This window comes from Girardinichthys multiradiatus, chromosome 9, assembly GCF_021462225.1.
Source record: "Girardinichthys multiradiatus isolate DD_20200921_A chromosome 9, DD_fGirMul_XY1, whole genome shotgun sequence".
NCBI classification, from domain to species: Eukaryota; Metazoa; Chordata; class Actinopteri; order Cyprinodontiformes; family Goodeidae; genus Girardinichthys; species Girardinichthys multiradiatus.
This window is the reverse complement of record NC_061802.1, coordinates 5,182,239-5,199,674: the sequence shown is the minus strand read 5'-3', so window position 1 is coordinate 5,199,674 and position 17,436 is coordinate 5,182,239. Positions and strand designations below refer to the sequence as shown.

The 17,436-nt window shown below is 40.2% G+C and overlaps 2 protein-coding genes across 4 annotated transcripts; both read left to right on the top strand.

Moving 5' to 3' along the window:
* The first annotated feature begins 1,357 nt into the window (after window positions 1-1,357).
* Window positions 1,358-6,598, top strand: LOC124874491 (lysosome-associated membrane glycoprotein 3). The gene is made up of 7 exons (XM_047375867.1): window positions 1,358-1,453; window positions 3,067-3,171; window positions 4,034-4,116; window positions 4,411-4,536; window positions 4,653-4,725; window positions 4,811-4,981; window positions 6,119-6,598. Exons 1-7 carry the CDS (start codon window positions 1,393-1,395, stop codon window positions 6,256-6,258), a joined length of 759 nt encoding a protein of 252 aa, XP_047231823.1. The 5' UTR covers window positions 1,358-1,392; the 3' UTR covers window positions 6,259-6,598.
* Window positions 6,599-8,205: 1,607 nt separating this feature from the next.
* Window positions 8,206-17,260, top strand: mccc1 (methylcrotonyl-CoA carboxylase subunit). 3 transcript variants are annotated; one of them, XM_047375492.1, is made up of 20 exons: window positions 8,206-8,245; window positions 8,392-8,497; window positions 8,978-9,021; window positions 9,350-9,489; window positions 9,579-9,674; window positions 9,748-9,869; window positions 9,949-10,096; window positions 10,174-10,295; window positions 10,395-10,506; window positions 11,096-11,177; window positions 11,266-11,393; window positions 11,510-11,693; window positions 11,802-11,911; window positions 12,000-12,216; window positions 12,308-12,394; window positions 12,956-13,005; window positions 13,588-13,725; window positions 13,810-13,917; window positions 15,138-15,209; window positions 15,296-17,260. In XM_047375492.1, exons 2-20 carry the CDS (start codon window positions 8,442-8,444, stop codon window positions 15,419-15,421), a joined length of 2,142 nt encoding a protein of 713 aa, XP_047231448.1. In that variant the 5' UTR covers window positions 8,206-8,245; window positions 8,392-8,441; the 3' UTR covers window positions 15,422-17,260. The 3 variants fall into 3 exon arrangements, with proteins under 3 accessions (XP_047231448.1, XP_047231446.1, XP_047231447.1); XM_047375490.1 differs by having other exon boundaries at window positions 9,347-9,489; XM_047375491.1 differs by lacking the exon at window positions 8,206-8,245 and having other exon boundaries at window positions 8,374-8,497; window positions 9,347-9,489.
* Window positions 17,261-17,436: the final 176 nt, after the last annotated feature.

The window sequence follows — 17,436 nt, the reverse complement described above, 5'->3', positions numbered from 1 at the left end:
GGCTATGCCTCATTTTATTTGCATGTAAACATTTGTCTTCAACTCGTACTCGTACTTGTCGTCTTCAGCTTATCCGGGACCGGCAGCAGACTCAGCAGGGACACCCAGACGTCCCTCTCCCCAGACACCTCTACCAGCTCCTCCTGGGGGAGCCCAAGGCGTTCCCAGGCCAGTCAAGAGACATAGTCCCTCCAGCGTGTCCTGGGCCTTCCCCTGGACCTCCACCCGGTGGGACGTGCCTGGAACACCTCCCGAGGAAGGCGTCCAGGAGGCATCCGGTATAGATGCCCGAGCCACCTCAACTGGCTCCTCTCAATGTGGAGGAGCAGCGGCTCCACTCCGAGCTCCTCCCGGATGGCCGAGCTCCTCACCCTATCTCTAAGGGAGTGCCCGGCCTTGAGGCACTTGAGGCAGGAACTCCTCTCCAACCTGAAGAGGACAAGCCACCCTTTTCCGGTCGAGAACCATGGCCTCGGATTTGGAGGAGCTGACCTTCATCTCAGCCGCTTCACACTCGGCTGCAAACAGCCACAGCGCATGCTGTAGGTCTTGGCTAGAGGGGGCCAGCAGGACCACGTCATCTGCAAAAAGAAGAGACAAAATCCACTGATCCCCAAACCAGACCTCCTCCTTGTCTTTAACTGTAAACTTGATTTTGAGATGGCATGGCCTTTACTGGGTCGTTTAATTTTGAAATCCCTCCAAGGTGGTTGAATCAAAACAATTCTGCAAGGATAAGTGTGCCAGAATTGCTCCCCAGTGATGTAAAACACACGTTGCCAGTTACTGAAAACACTTGATGGCTGTTGTTGCTGCCAACGGTGTCACCACCTGTTCTGAGGTTTAGGGGGCAGTTATATTTTATTTATCTTCACAAGAAGCCAGATTAATTTAGATGGGCTTTTTCCTTTAAAAAAAATGAAATCATCATTTGAAAAGTGAATTTTGGGTTTTCTAGGTTTTAATTAATTGATATTGAATTTTATTTGATGATTTGAAACATTTAATGGCACTTAGGTGTATGCTCAATAGACACAATAGACTGTGGTTCTTAATCTCAGACCTCTCTAAGGATGCTGGTAAACCTTTCTAAAAATATAACAGTTTATGTGTTTGCTACCTAAAAGAAATCCTGAAATAGACTCGACAAGTATGAGTTCTTTTTCACCATTTGGTGAGTTAAAGTTTCCGTTGTGCATGTGATTTCTTTACAGCCAGCTGAGATGCTGCGGACTAACCTTTCGACTGACTTTTTGCTTCTGTGGTCTCAGCGCTGATGGAGACACCTCTTCATGTTCCTGGTTAAGCATTGAGCTGCTCTCACATTTACTAATCAAACCACAGCTGCACTTCCTATCTGGTGCCATATACCTTCGCAGTTCTTCTCTAACCATGCTGCTACAGGCTCATACAAGCGGACTGGTTGTTTTCCTTTTAGCTGCTTTCCTGCCAGGTAAGTTTGATCATACTTGGATGTTACTTTCTCCCACGTTATTGCTTTGAAATGAGTATACATGTCAGTCTTTGGGGTTTCTCTTTGATTTTCGAACATTTAATACAAATGCAGGATTCACAGCAGCAGTGATCACTAACAAATACATCTTTCATAAAACTGCTAAAGGACAGAAATGCCAATTCTGCATCTGATTAACAGAATGTCAGACATTCGGTCACATCCTCATTCATAAGAAGAGCAGCTTAATAAACTACATTTCTAAAGACCAACATATTCTTCTAAATCTGGTGTTATATTATAAATGTCACATGCAGGACGTTGTTGGTTTCCTCTCCCACATAGCGACCGTTGCAGATGTCTTTGGTGGTCCCACAGTTTTGTTCTATCTCACTCTGTGGTTTTTTTAGGTAGTGTAAATGTGACTGCAAGTTTTAATCATCCAGTTTGGCTACTAAAGCTCTAATGTACTATCTTTAAAGTGTCATAAAAAAGAATTTAAGGAGAAATGCATTATTTTAAAAACTGGGAGATTTTTGAGGCAGCCAAGTTTTAGAGGAAGCAAAGTAAAATCAAATATTTTTTCTGTTTCTGAGATAAACATTTTTTATGTTTTTTGTTATATTGATAATGACTAAGGTTATAATAATATGATCCATGATTATTTTATTTCTTTCTCGGTTTTTCCCTTTTTACATTTCTCATTTTGAGAGTCCACCAGTCTGTTAAGCTGCAGTCCATGTATCCCAATAGTTACTATTACTGCACTAGTCAGTTGTGATTTTTGAAACTCTGACTTTATCAAGGACCTTTAACTTATTTAAGTTTTATAGCACACAAAGAAAAATTGGCAAATTTGCACGGTAATAATAATAATTAAAGGATAGAAGATTGAAACATCCAGGTTTTTGGGTCCCTTGTTTTCCATTTTCTTGTTGTATTTAGTTTAATGGGCCACTGACTGTATGGTTATGATTCTGTTTATTATTAAAATGAAATAAAGGCAAAAGTGTGTTTAACAAAAGACGAGAACTTCATGTTGCCCATAACATTTTCCACTTAAGAATATTTGGTTTTGTCTGCATCTTATTTTTAACGCCTCAAACCATGAAAATCTTGCCCAGAAATCTAGAAAAACTGTTCATTTGCACCAAACACCTGTGCTGGTGGTCAAAATTTGTATAATTCTTGAATTGTGGCCAGGGTCCACGCAGAAATCGTGGCCCACAAAACTTTGGAGACCCCTGGTTCGGGATGTCCCATGGTTCTTATCCACTGATGCAACTATTCGTGTGTGTGTGTGTGTGTGTGTGTCCAGTTTCATGCAGGTGTTGTTAATGGGTTAGGGTCAGAATTTACATGGTTAAAATTTGTTTAATAAAATCAAAATAAAGAGTTCTGGAAAAGAGATGAAGTGAAACATTGCAGGGTGAGGTTTTCTCTAGAAAGGTTTTGCAGGACCCACTTCATTCTGGACCCACCCGGTTCAATAAGCTTGTTACACTGAAACCCTCACATTTCTTTCGACTGTTCTTGCTGCAGCATCAAATTAATAGGGTTGTAGAAGAAGTGATGAACAGACTTTGAAAGTGATCAGGGTGCTTCTTTATCAGGTCTGCGCCTACAGAGGGATGGCAGCTCAAACGGTCCTGTGTTGAACCCTGAGGCTCAGTTCTACAGGCCTGTTCTTCAACAAAGTGAGACCATTCCCACACCTGGTGAGCACAGCGCCTGAATTATGACCAACACAAGAGCTTGACTGCCCCTATAGATAAATAAAATCTAAAGAGGATGGTGGAAAGTGCTGGGGGGTAGCAGAGTCATGAGATGTCAAATCGAGAAAAGTGTTTACATGACATATTTGCAAAATGTCAGCACTTCTTGAGAGAACCTTGCCGGAAAAGGAGCTACAGAGCAGAAAACGTGAGCATTTTGGAGCTCGTTCTTCTGAGCTCCTAAATTGTGCAAAGAGTGCAAACGAGTTTCCTTTATGGTTTTTAAAAAATAAATCTCACAAAAAGTGGGACTTTCAGGTACAAGTTTCTGAGCTCTCATAATGTGCGATTTGGAAGTGTGTTCTTTAAGGACATATTTAAAATGCCTGAGATTTCCTTCTGATCAGCCAATGAACAGATAAAGCCCTCAGGCTTCCCCATCGGACCTATAATTGTTGTGTTCTCAGGTTCTAAAAAGTGGAAAGTTGAGGTTTTTTTCAAGGGGAACATGAATAGCATTAGAAATAATGCAGGTACAGCCAAATGAAATGCGCTTTATTCCTCATACAACAGCCATGAAGTACCACAAACACCTAAAATCTGATAAAGACAAATTTATAGTGGAAGAATTTTAATCAAATTGAGATCAATTTGTCCGTGTACCATTTTTGGGCTTCTATCCCAATGCACTGTTCCTGTAGTGTCATTCCAATCATTAATTTCACTCATTTACAAATATACACAAATAACGTGTTGCTAAAACAGTGTCAAGTATGAAAACTGCGCGGGAAGATGCAGGGTATATACAGACAGAATGTGATTTATCCAACAACAGACTCTATGCTAGCATCTGGTGTGTCCTCAGGAAGCTACGTGCTTCGAGACTTTGTTGGGAGGACATGCATCAAAGCCACAATGGGAGCAGAGTTCATCGTTATGGAAAACAAGGTCAGAAACTTTAAAAGATTCAGCAATGTGTGTGCGTGCGTGCGTGCGTGTGTGTGTGTGCGTGCGTGTGTCTGTGTGTGTGTGTGTGTGTGTGTGTGTGCTCCCATTCTTTGGATCTTTTGCATAAAATGTGTTTCTACAGCATGAAGTTTGAGATGCAAAGCTGGAAAGCTTTTCAACTATATGCAGCATATATGTTTGGTTAACACTCACTGTGTAACAGCACAGAGGAATTATAGATGTGAATAACCTAAAGGAGATGTGATTAAATCGTTTCTCTTCTTGTGTGTTTAGACAAGCTGGTATTTCAACCTGGATCCATCCAGGGTTAGGCTAAGTGGTAAATGCAGCAAAGAAGAAGCCCTTCTCTCTCTCATGCTGCCAGATAATTCTACAAGTCTGGAGTTCACCTTCAGAAAGGTAATAACACACAAACCAGTCCAACTGGTCCAACACAGCATAAACTTGTTCTAATTTGTCTATACGTGTGATGTTTTATCCATATAAACTGTCATAATCAGGTTATTTCTTCACAGGATAAAGATTATTTCTATGTCACCAAACTGGCTGCTCGATTGCTCCCTCTACCCGTTTGCAAAGGATGCCCCAGTAAGAGCACATATAGATTACAGAAAACATTTTATCTGGAACAATACAAATAAAAGCTCTGTGATTGTTTCTGTTTTCTGCACAGATAAGATGTATTCTGGGTTTTTATCCCACAAGATGCTTTTCAGAACAGCTGATGATCAGAGCTTCAAGTGCACATCGGAGTCACTCCTTTCAGTTTCTTCTGAGCTGCGGATCAAGTTGGTTCCTCTGCAGATGCAGGCCTTTGGTGTCCCCAATGGGCAGTTTGGAAAAGGTGGGAGTAGTGCTAATAATTTGAGGCATCATGAAATTATGCAATAAAGATCTATTGGATGAGAGAGGTCTTTTTAAAATGATTGTTTTTTGTTGTGTAAGAAAATGAGACAACATCAATTATTTTGGAACTTTTCCAACATTAATGTGACCTTTAAACTGTTTAACTAGATTGAAAACTAAACGTAAAATTATTTAGAAGAGAAAAAACTAAAGTCATGGTCCTGTTAGAGCTTATAAAACATTGAAGAGATGGGGAAATCATTGTCAAATGGTATCAGTAAGGAATGATTTCCAAGGCTTTGGATATACAATGAAACACAGTGAAGACAATTGTCATAAAGTGGAGAAGTTGGTGCAACAGTAACATTACCCAGAACTGGCAAATTAATGGAGCTGCAGGGATTTCCGGGAAGAACCAGCTGTGGAGCTCATCTGACAGCGATCTCCTGTAATCTTTATGTGGTCGGAAACCTTTCCTTACAAAAAAAATAAGCATCCAATCCTGACTAAACTTTACAAAAACTAATTTGAAGTCCCACAAAACCACATGGAAAAATATATTATGGTCTCATGAAACCCAGGTTAAACCTTTTTGGCCATAATTCCTAAAGGTGTATTGGGCCAAACAATAACACTGCACATCACCAAGGGAATACAATAGCTACTACGAATCATGGTGGTGGCAGCATCATTCTTTGGGACTATAGCTCTGAAGCCAGGGTACAGGGAGATATGAACAGCTCCAAATACCTGTCCGTGTTGCCTTTAGGCTTTTGCTAGAAAGCTATAAACGAAAAGGAATTTCATCTTTCAGCACAGCAAAGCTTACATCCAAATCAACAGAAAAAAGATTGAAAATCTGTGGGGGGATTTGAAAAGAGGAGATAGCCTCACAATCTCAAGAAGAGTATCAGGTTGTGCCATGCTGGTAGACTGCTCCCCAAAATGACTCCTTGCTGTAATTAAACTATGATGTTGAGCAGGATATATATAACATTCTGATTTATCTTTGTCTCATTTTTTTAAATCACAAAACCCTGGCATAAACTGTAGAAAGGAAAATCCTGAGAATATTTCTTATAAGTGTATATTACACAAATCAAAATCTTTGCTCCCCTTCTCTCTTATGTTTCAGAGGATGAGTGCTGGGCTGATTTTAACCGGAGAGCAGTTCCCATCATCATTGGGTCCACAGCACTGGGACTCATGCTGAGTATTGTTCTAAGCTTCCTGATCATAAGAGATCGCCACAGACCAGGATATGAAAGACTCTGATCTTACTCTAATCTGTTCGTTCACCTTCAGAAAAGCCTGCATATCTAATAATGCTTGTAAACTTTGTAAAAGTCTTAAAAATATAAACTAAAGGTGTACAGTTTATAGTTATTTATTTGAGTGTTTATGCTGCTGTCCTTTTAAAAAGAATCATATTTGTAATTGAAAATATTTTATGCTGAATTTCAGTGTTAAAATATTTAGATATTGCCTCATATCTAGCATATTGTTGCAGGGTTTCAACCCTCTGCCAGCAGATGCCTTTCTGATAAGAACATGAAAAGGAAAGCCAAATTCACTTCTGGAACTTACTCAACAACAATTAAAGAATAAAGACAGATCAGTGGTTGCTTTTAATAATTCCCTGTTGGGAACTAGATCATAATCTGCACCAGAAAAAACAACAAACTGAAACTCACATGTGAAAAAAAGGGTTTTGGAAAACCAATCATACCACTTAAACTGTAGCAGATTTTGTTACGACCTTCAACGTCTTTCATTGTAATTTGATGTAATAACAAAACACTAAGTTCTGCATACATAGTTTTACTTTTTTTTTAAATTAAAAACTGAAAAGTGTAGTATTCCATACATTTGTATTCAGCCCCTTGGAAGAAACCCCTTTGGCTGCAACTGCACCTGTAAGTCTTTCGGGGTATGTCTCTAGCAGCTTTCACGAAATTTGTACCCATTGTTCGTTGAAAAATAGCTAAAGCTCCATAAGATTAGATAGAAAGTGTCTGTGAACATTAGTTTTGCAGTCTTGCCACAGAGTCTCAGCTGGATTTAGGTCTGGACTTTGACTAGGCCATTCTAATATTCTTAGATTTAAACCATTCTACTGTAGCTCTCGCTGTATGTCACATCATTGCCATCCAGCAGGGTGAGCCTCAACCCCAGCCTCCAGTCCTGTGCTGTTTCTAACAGGTTTTCTTCCTGTATTTCCCAGTTTGTAGTTTCATCCATCTTCCTATCAACTCAGACCAGCACCACTATCTATGCAAAGGAAAACAACCCCACATCATGATGTTGCCACCACTATGTATGACCATGTTGTTTTCAGGGTGATATGTAGTGACAGTTACCTGCCAAAATATAAGGTTTTGCATAAAGGGCGAATAGATTATTTTACTATAGTGTACCCCACATCTTGCCGCTCAATTTCCAGAAATAGGCACCAGCCCAGCTCTGAAACTACAAGCATTAAGCAAATATTTAATTGTAATTATTGTAAATTGCAATAATACTGTGTAAGCATAATTGAGACAATGACAGCATTTGCTTTAATTTTGAAAAGCAATTGTTTGGAGTTTTGGTGAACCACAAAACCATAAACTAATGAAACATTATCACAACTATATGCATACCAACAATGGTCGCTAAAATAATAGCAGTGCCATATAATATGAATGTATTTTGAACAGTTTGGTGTAGATGTAGTTCTGAACAAAAAATAGACTTCAATGAGGATTTATTTATTTTCTAAATTTAGGGATTCATAACACAATCATTTTGAAACCACAGAATACAAGTAATACACAATTTATGCTTCAGCTATCAGGAAGCTGTCCAACCAGTATTAACAGATTCAAAACCAGTTTTAATCCATAAGATATTTATTTATTTATTTGCTCAATGTCCATCCTTTTTTTTAGATTTGAAAAAGTTCTGAACTTAATTTGGGTACTCTGTGTCAAATAATTTCATTTTTAATAAAACTTTGAATTTTAGTAACATTCTTTTCATCCATCGGTGGGATTTGTACCATAATATCATTATGTTTGTAAAGATATGTCGGGACAGGAAGGAATATGATCAAACAGGGAAACACCCCCCTCCTCTGGTGATACTTTGTAACTGCATGTTCCTCCCCGCCTCCGCATCGGGCTTTCTGATTGGCTACGTAAGGCTACGGGTGCTCAGTAAGGTCTGAAATGATTTCATTAAATAAAGAAAATTAAATTGAACATGTCGGGGATTTTTACAGGTATTTAATCGCACTTCCCCTTTCCTCTGTTTTTTTTTTTTTACTTTTTTATTGTAACCCTAACCCTTCTTGCCAAAGGATCTGATTATAAATACTTTGTTTGGTTAATTACAGCTTTGCTTTTTGCTCCTCTCCTGTTCCCTCAGTCTGGCAGGCAGCTAGCTGACAGCGCTAGCCTCGGCAGCAGCTGGTAGTTATGGCTGCAGTTATTCTGAGTTTTCCAACACTACAGGGTCTGAGAATATTCACACAGTGAGTACACCTATATACCTCGTTAATTCATGCGTTAAAAGTATCTGCATTTCTCTGTTTTGTTGTTAGCTTCCTCGCTTTTTCATTGTTAGCCTTTGAGTTTGTGGCCTGCCGGAGTTTATCCTCCAGCTGAGCCAAGGAGCTAAGATGCGCCCTAAATATCATCATTTACTTGTTAACCTTGTCAATTTCTTATCTCCTTAAAACGACTTTATTTTCCCATCTTGAATTCAAACGTAATTCAAACATTTTTGACAGTGCGAACCAGTGGGGGGGGGATGAACTGAGCAAGGTTAAATAAAGTCAGCAGAATGCTAATGTAAATGCTACAGTTTGTTTACTTCTGAGACCTGAACGTTTTCTCTGGTTTACCGTCTCGGCCACAGGGATAGGATGTGATCATTTAACACCTTTTATAATCTTTTGACAGCAATATGAATAAAAAAAAAAAACTAAACCCATGTTGTCTCCTTTTCTCAGGAAGCTGTCATGGACCAAAAGAGGAGTGAGGCTTGTTTCAGGAGGTGAGAGAGCCATCACATGGTTTAATTCCTGTATCATAAATTTGACAGTGATTAGATTCCAGTATCAGTTTAACACTTCTATGATCTTATACAATTCATTTCTTAAAGCAGAATATGGGGAAAAAAATGGAAAACATTTAATTGATTATGTTATTATACCTTCGGATTTCTAACAACAACGTAAATCTCACTGGCTGACCTCCACATATAATGCTGATTTTTACCTAATTTGTCATGTGACAACCACATTGTATGTGTATTTTATTAGGATTTTGACAGACCAACAGAATATAGTGCATAATTGTTTTTGTTTTTTTCAACGCAGCAGAGGTTGGAAGGATCGAGAAGGTGCTGATCGCCAATCGAGGAGAGATTGCGTGCCGTGTGATGCGAACAGCTAAGAAGATGGGTGTACGCTCTGTGGCGGTGTACAGCGATGCGGACAGACACTCTATGCATGTGGCCATGGTGAGACACCCGATCAAATGTATTCTCAGAAAACTTTTGCATGTTTGTGGTTTATTTTGTACATCAGCTCTTCATTTTGTTTACTGCAGGCAGATGAAGCCTATCACATCGGCCCTCCTCCTTCTCAGCAAAGTTACCTCTCTATGGAGAAAGTTTTGGAAGTGGCCAAAAGATCCGGATCGCATGTGAGGAACCCTCTTTAAGACTTGTATTTAATTTATTACTTTCTAACTAAACACATTGTGTGGATGTTCACAGGCAGTCCATCCAGGCTATGGCTTTCTGTCTGAAAACACAGAGTTTGCAGAGGCGTGTAAACAGGAAGGAATCATCTTCATCGGGCCTCCTTCCTCTGCCATCCGAGACATGGGCATCAAGAGGTGATTCACCTCCAGTGTTATTGTATTTTAAAATACTTACATATGTTGGCCTGTCAATTCAACTTATTTTCATTCCCAGCACATCCAAACACATCATGTCTGCTGCTGGGGTGCCAATCATAGGTGGTTATCATGGAGAGGACCAATCAAATGAGAGACTGCAGGCAGAGGCTGCCCGGATTGGATATCCAGTCATGATCAAGGCAGTCCGTGGAGGAGGAGGGAAGGTGAGAGGGAAACTGTCATCTTCAGTGAACGTCACAGCTTAGCTCCTGCAAGTGTAAAGCGACCCCGTATGCTTTAGGGAATGCGTATCGCTCGGTCAGACTCTGACTTCTTGGAGCAGCTGGAGTCGGCGAGACGAGAAGCCAGGAAGTCCTTCAATGATGATGTGATGCTGGTGGAGAAGTTTGTTGAAGATCCCAGGTAGTGAAAGCTTTCTCTTTCTTTTAACAATGCAGTTCTTGAAGTGAATGTTTTAGGGTTGGATCCTCTTTAAATCCCTGTTTTTACTGTTGTTTGCAGACACGTAGAAGTTCAGGTGTTTGGGGACATGCATGGAAACGCTGTCTATCTGTTTGAGAGGGACTGCAGCGTCCAAAGGAGACATCAGAAGATTATTGAGGAAGCACCAGGGGTAAGAGTGTTGGGGGGGGGGGGGTCACATAGTCACCCGTTTAATAATCCCTGGGTTATTATGGAGAACGTTTTAAAGTATTGCCTTTTAGATCTTTGTTGTATGTTCATGTCGCGTCGGGGTCATTGTTTAGTCTCTTTAGATTAAAGCGTCTGCCAAATGCATAAACAAAGTTGTATTTTAGAAACATTTTGTTTTAAGCTGCACTTTTATTTCTCTTTTGATGAGAATGCTCATAAACCAATTGTTTTATAACTTCTAGATCATGTGGATGTGTTGTATGTAAATATACTGCAACTGTACACTGAGTTTTTATGCAATCTGGAAAGTTCTGGAATTTCAGTATTCTCAAAGCCTGGAAAGGTTTAGGAGAAAAGTATTTCCAGACTCTGTCTTGTTTTTCATACATCCTGTCTTTCAGCCACTACTTGTTCCCATGTATAAAGAATGACAAATTTATGAAGAAAACTAAATTAATTAACTTTTGCATACTTTTCAAAAATGTACTTAATAAGGCCAAAATTCTTGGCATTTGAGTCTGTAGAATTTTGAACCTTGTGAAGATGTTTCTGTACGAATCTTTTCCCAGCCTGGAATCAGCGCTGATGTTCGGAGGAAACTCGGAGAGGCAGCTATCAGAGCAGCCAAGGCTGTGAACTACGTGGGAGCAGGTCAGGATCCACAAACTCGCCTCACTGCAGCCGCTTAGATGCTGAACACAAGGTGCATTTTCAAGCAGTGTTATTTATCTTCTTGTAGGTACGGTGGAGTTTATAATGGATGCCCAGCACAACTTCTACTTTATGGAGATGAACACCAGGCTGCAGGTGGAGCATCCTGTCAGTGAGATGATCACTGGAACTGACCTGGTGGAGTGGCAGCTCAGGGTGAGGCAGAAGAAAAGAGCTGATTGAAGGAATGTGTTTGAAACCAGGAGTTCTGTTTGCCATTAGATTTTATGCAGAGAGGAAACTTGATTTTTCTTTTTTTAAATCTCCTCCAGGTGGCAGCAGGGGAGCGGCTGCCCCTTCTCCAGGATGACATAACATTAAGGGGCCACTCTTTTGAAGCTCGCATCTACGCCGAGGACCCAAACAACGATTTCCTTCCAGGAGCAGGGCCCCTGCTGCATCTGTCTACGCCTGCAGCAGACCAGAACACTCGCATAGAGACTGGGGTCAGAGAAGGTAGGAACTGAATGCTTTGAGTTTTCTGTGCATTTTGGATATTTCACCAATATCACGAGGAAAGAACCGTTGCAGAAAACTGGATCTCTAATGTTTCTTTGGTTTCAGGGGACGAGGTTTCTGCTCATTATGACCCAATGATTGCCAAGCTTGTGGTTTGGGGAGAAGATCGATCTGCTGCCCTAAAGAAACTGCGATATTGTTTACGACAGTATAATGTAAGACCTGGTGTGTAAGCATCCATGCAGCACGGCCTTCTAGCTGCTACTTGTCAGCATCACTCGCTCCTGTTTGTCTTGTCCTCAGATTGTAGGACTAAACACCAACATAGACTTCCTGCTGAGCCTCTCTGGCCACCCCGAGTTCGAGGCTGGACGTGTGAGCACCAGCTTCATCCCTCAGTACTACTCCGACCTCTTCCCCGCTCCGAGAGCGCCATCTGGGGAAGCGATCTGCCAGGCTGCCCTGGGCCTGGTGCTGCAGGAGAGGAAACACACACAGGAGTTCACGCAGGCCTCCGCAGGTGAGCCAGATAGGGATGATGTTTCTGATGTAAAGGGAAAAACCGGCTGAAAAGTTATCTGCGTGTGTGTGGCGGTGTTGTTTTTTTCCAGATCCTTTCTCTCCGTTTGGCTCCAGCAGTGGTTGGAGAAACAACGTTCAGTTTAACAGAAATATGACGCTACAGCTGGGAGACAAGAGTAAGTGACATGCTTGCACTTTCTGAGTGTTTTTTTTTTTTTTTTTTAAGTGAAAGATCATATTTTTTATGTACAAAGTTGTCATCTATATAAATAAAAAGCTGGCAACAAGCATGCACTTTTATGACTGATTTCTGACATTTCTGCCCAAAAAGAAAGGATGTTTTATCATGAATCATTTCTTGCAACTCAGCTTTTAACAGATGTTGAGAAAAAGTTATTTCTGCTGGGTGCATTAATAATCACCTCCCCCTTAAAACCCCAAAATGTCTGAATGCTTTGATGACGGAAATAAATTAAAGTTGACCGTAAAATTAGCTGAATACACATTTCTGACAGCAGCTCCGTGTGATTTTTGTCATGTGCTGCTGAGTTTTAATTACCTCCAAAGATGAATCAGTGTTAATGAGCTCATCCATTATTCAGTCTTCCTGTTAAAAAGTCGGCGCTGCTGTACTAAAATGAGTCCAGTGCCTTTTGTCTGTGTGACAATTACCAAAGTATTTATCTTCATCTAGTAGAATTTCAGACCACAGTTAAAGTTTTTTTTCTTATTTCTAGAGGTCGATGTTGTCATCACATATAACCCAGATGGAAGCTACAGAATGCAGGTAAGCTAGAAATCTCTTCACTACGAATGGTTTGGATTAAAGAATCAGTATAAAGTGTATTTTTTCCTTTTTAAAATGACAAATGGCGACAAGATAAACTTGCGTCCTCACCCAGCCTTGTTTGTTATCGTTCTTTTTAAGTATTGCTTTTTTTTTTTGCAAACTTTTCCTGAAATTATAGAGTTAACAAACATCTGCCTAATCTACATGGCATGTTCTCTTGTCTTTGCTATTTTGAAGAGAATTGGGAGTCCTTGTTCATTTCATACTGCAGATGATTTTACCTTCTGTCTGTCTTTTGCCGTCGGTCGTTATTCTGAACATTTACAGGAAATGTTTGTATTTTATCATCAAACATTGAAGAACAGAAAACTTGGAAAGCTGGACATCTGTTTTTGGAAAAAAAAATGGAGTCCTGAGTTGAACATTTGTAGAAAGTGTACCTGTAGAAGAACACACGTTTTTCTTGTAATTTAGCATATAGACCGTTTTTTTTAATTAAAAATGTAAAATGTATATGAAGAAACTGTTTAGCATGAATTCTGTCTCGGTGTTGAATAAACATGTGGGCTCTTGTTTCAGGTTGGAGAGGAGGTGTACCATGTGACCGGGGCCATGGAGGTGGAAGGTGGAGATTCGTTCCTGCATTGCTCAGTAAACCAAGTGAAGTCTCGTCCCAAACTGGTGATTCTGGACGATACAGTTCACCTGTTCTCCATGGTACATTCCAACCTCTGCTGCTGACTGCAAAAACAAAGATGGAAAATTACGCTTAGTTAATTCTTCTGTTTTATTTACCTGCAGGAAGGAAGCACCGAGGTTTCTGTTCCTGTGCCAAAGTATCTGGCTGGTGTGAGTGGGTCAGGGGCTCAGGGCGGAGCTGTCGCCCCGATGACTGGGACCATAGAGAAGGTGAATTTGACCTAACATGTTGCTAATATTGATTTTTCATGCATAATTCCCCTGAAAGCCATAGCAAAAGATTCAACCTACCTGGCAATCTAAATTTATTTATTCCACACTTTCTCTATCAGCTGGCAGTTTGGCTGAGATTTAAGATAATCAAAGGGATTTAAACTTAGAATAAATGGTGTTTCTTTTTGTCCTGTCAACTAATCTGGAGGTTGCAGTAAAACCTTTTAGCCAAATACTAGGCTTGAACTTACACCCTCAATGCATTTATCTCAAGCCTACTTATGGAGAAAATGAAGTTTTCACATTCTGAAATATTTATGAACATTTATCCAACTAATGTACTGATGAGAGCTCTAATAACTTAACACACTTTAAATGGCAACTTTTCAAATTATTTTATTGTTTTTTTTTTTAGCTTGTAGCTCACATTAGTAAAATTCATTTCTATGTCTAATTTCAAGAAATACATAAAGACATAAAAGAAGCAAAAATAAACGGACCATGAAGAGGCAGAGAACAGAAGAGAGGCGTATTTACATGTGAATCACCAAGGAAGTCTGGAAAAATACTGTTTGAAAAGCAGTAGCTTGAAGACCTACTTACCCATTGATTTAAAAGCACTAAGGCAGACCTGGACGTCTCCACAGAGAATAATCACAAAGATGTTAATTAAAAGAAAAAAAACCTGGTAGCACGATGCGAGGACGCGACTGGTTGGCAAGAAGAGTTTTGAGGTGGGAGAGGAGAAATCTGTCCTCTACACCTGATCCCTTTTAAAAATGTAACACATTTCCTGCATTGAGGATCTTTGGGTAAAGTAAGAGTGCTCACTCTGTCTTTTTCTGTGCTGATAATGAATGGCTGGCTACACAGCTGTCTGTTTGTTTGTCAATGAAACAGCTAGCCTTGTGCAGCTTTGGACATCGCCCAGACTGCATGTTGTCACTTCATATGTGGTAGATTTGGTGACAGTCCATCTGAAGGCTCTCGTTGTGTCAGAGAAGTCTGTTTGATATTACTTACCTGCTTGGAAAACGAATGAAACGTCAGAATGTGAATGTCCCCATTCAAAGCCAACGTCAGAATTGTTACCTGGCTCTTGTATGAACTACAACTCAGTAGAACCATTGCCTTTATCTTGATGTTTAGAAACATCTGAAATAACATTTCTAGAAATCACTTGGAGACTTGTTTTACTGGTTCATGTTTGTGTTCAGGTGCTGGTGAGGGCTGGAGATAAAGTGACTGCTGGAGACCCACTGATGGTCATGATAGCCATGAAGATGGAGGTGACTGACTCACACAAACATCCACCTACCAGTGTCACACAGGCCGTTTAACGTGTGTGTAACAATGCTGGCTTCTGTCTCCGCAGCACACGATCCGGGCGCCCAAGTCAGGCGTGATTAAAAAGGTTTTCTTCAACGAGGGCTCTCAGGCCAATCGGCATGCTGCTCTGGTAGAACTGGAGGAGGAGGAGGAAGAAGAGGCCGAGGGGTAGAGGAGCAGCCAGTAGACATTCACACAGTTAAACCCACAAACACGCTGACGGGCAAAATAACGGAGGGAAGCTGAGTGAGATTTGAAATCATCTGTTAGAGAGCAACGGTGCATAGTTTTTCAAAGTTTCATTTTGGTGGATAAACTTTAAAATTTCTCCAATTTGTTATTGCCTTTTACCACACATTACTGCATCCTGTTGATGTCAAACTATGATTTGTATCTAGTTTCTTTTTCAAGATGCCTGCAGTAAATCGTGCTGTCCTTCAGCAGAGTCGGTCTTGTGTGATTTTCATCTGCCTTAACTATTCAAAGTATTAGAGAGGGGGAGGTGCAAGTCGCTGAAAATGCCAAACAAAAAAATCAAAAACATCCTTGTCTTCATTAATCTAAAGCTACTAACTCCCCAATATTTCCATGTGTATGGTTAAAAACTCAGGAGTCAAGTAGCAGACTACATTTGATCAGTATCACATGGTCTTCTTCAGTATTATGATTGTGTCTCAGTTACATTCCTCACTAATGAAGTTCTGGACGCCGCTGGATCTGTTTTTCTGGACAGTGATATCTTTTGTCCCTTTTCTAAACATATCTGACTCAGTACATGTGGAATAGATAGGAACTCGAGTCTTGCTCCTGCTGACTGTTATCCTGCTGAATACTTTGCTGAAGGGTTAACGTTTCTCTCTTTTTTGATATGACTTGTTGATCATTGGAATTGGAACATATTTCAATGGGTTCTAGTTAATTGTGTGCAGAGAAACTTAAGAAATGTTTTCGCAGTTTAGTTTTTTTAGTGTTTCACCTGCTCCTGCATGGTTCTCACCAAACAGCATGGTATATCTGAGCACAGGCAGACAAGGTCACACGACATGGACCAGGGTTGTCCAACTCCAGTCCTCAAGAAGTCAATGTCTTGTCTGGTTTAGATGTGTCCCTGCTTTAAAACGCCTGAATTAAACGGCTTAATTGCCTCCTCAGCAGGTCATGCTCTGCAGATGCCTGGTAGTGAACCAGGGAAAGACCTAAAACATGCAGGACACCACTGGAACAGACGGATCAGAAGCTGCAGTGGCCAAGTCTCTTTCGCTGTGAATGACTTTGTGAGGGATTAAAAGGTTTTTTAGGGTAAACCCAAAGCTGTTAGATCAACCAAATAATGTGCATGATCTATAATGCAGTTTTTCCAGCTTTGCATGTGAAAACAAGGACTTTTTTAAATTTAACAGCACAAAACACGTCAGGTGAAGCTGACAAAAGAAAAAAATCAGGCAGCAAGACATAAAACATGTATCAGAGGTAGGGTTTCATCAGAATCTGGTTGATTTAAAAATGCTTCATTTGTCCAACTCTTTCAACACAAAGTTGCCTTTGGAGGAGATTAGTTTCTTCAAAATAAGAAAAACTCCAGATATAATAACCCTAAAATACTTTCTTTCTAGAAAGACTTGAAGCCCTGAGATGTTTGGTAATCCTGATGTCAGAACCTCACAGAGTACGATGATGCGTTTTGGACAGCATCTGGAACACTCCAGAGTAGTTATATTGAGAAGATCTTTTTTTATGTCATTTCTGGGACCGGATCTGGCCTCAAAATAACCCCTATTGCATTAAAAAGTCGGTCACAGACGACTTTTAGCAGACAGATGTTTGTTTCTGTTTAAATCCACCAACAGATGATTATCACACAGAGGACGTTTGAGCTGCAGGAACTTTAGCGGATCACTCTCTTCTTACTAAGGCCTTGTAGACTGAACTGTTTGTTTTTTCTGGCTTGTTTGTAGCTGACTATAAATGTTAGACGTGTCAAATTCTGTAATAAAAGTTTTTTCTAAATATACCCAGCCCCTTGTGGTGTTTTAAAAGGAGTATTTACTAAGCGTAGTGACCTCTTCAACCAGCCTTCTTCTGGTCCTGGATCTGGATCTCATTTCGGAATGGGACTGGCTCAGCTCTGATTTTACTGTCAAAAAAGCAATGGTTAAGTTAACTAATAATCTGCCCAGAGAAGAGGCT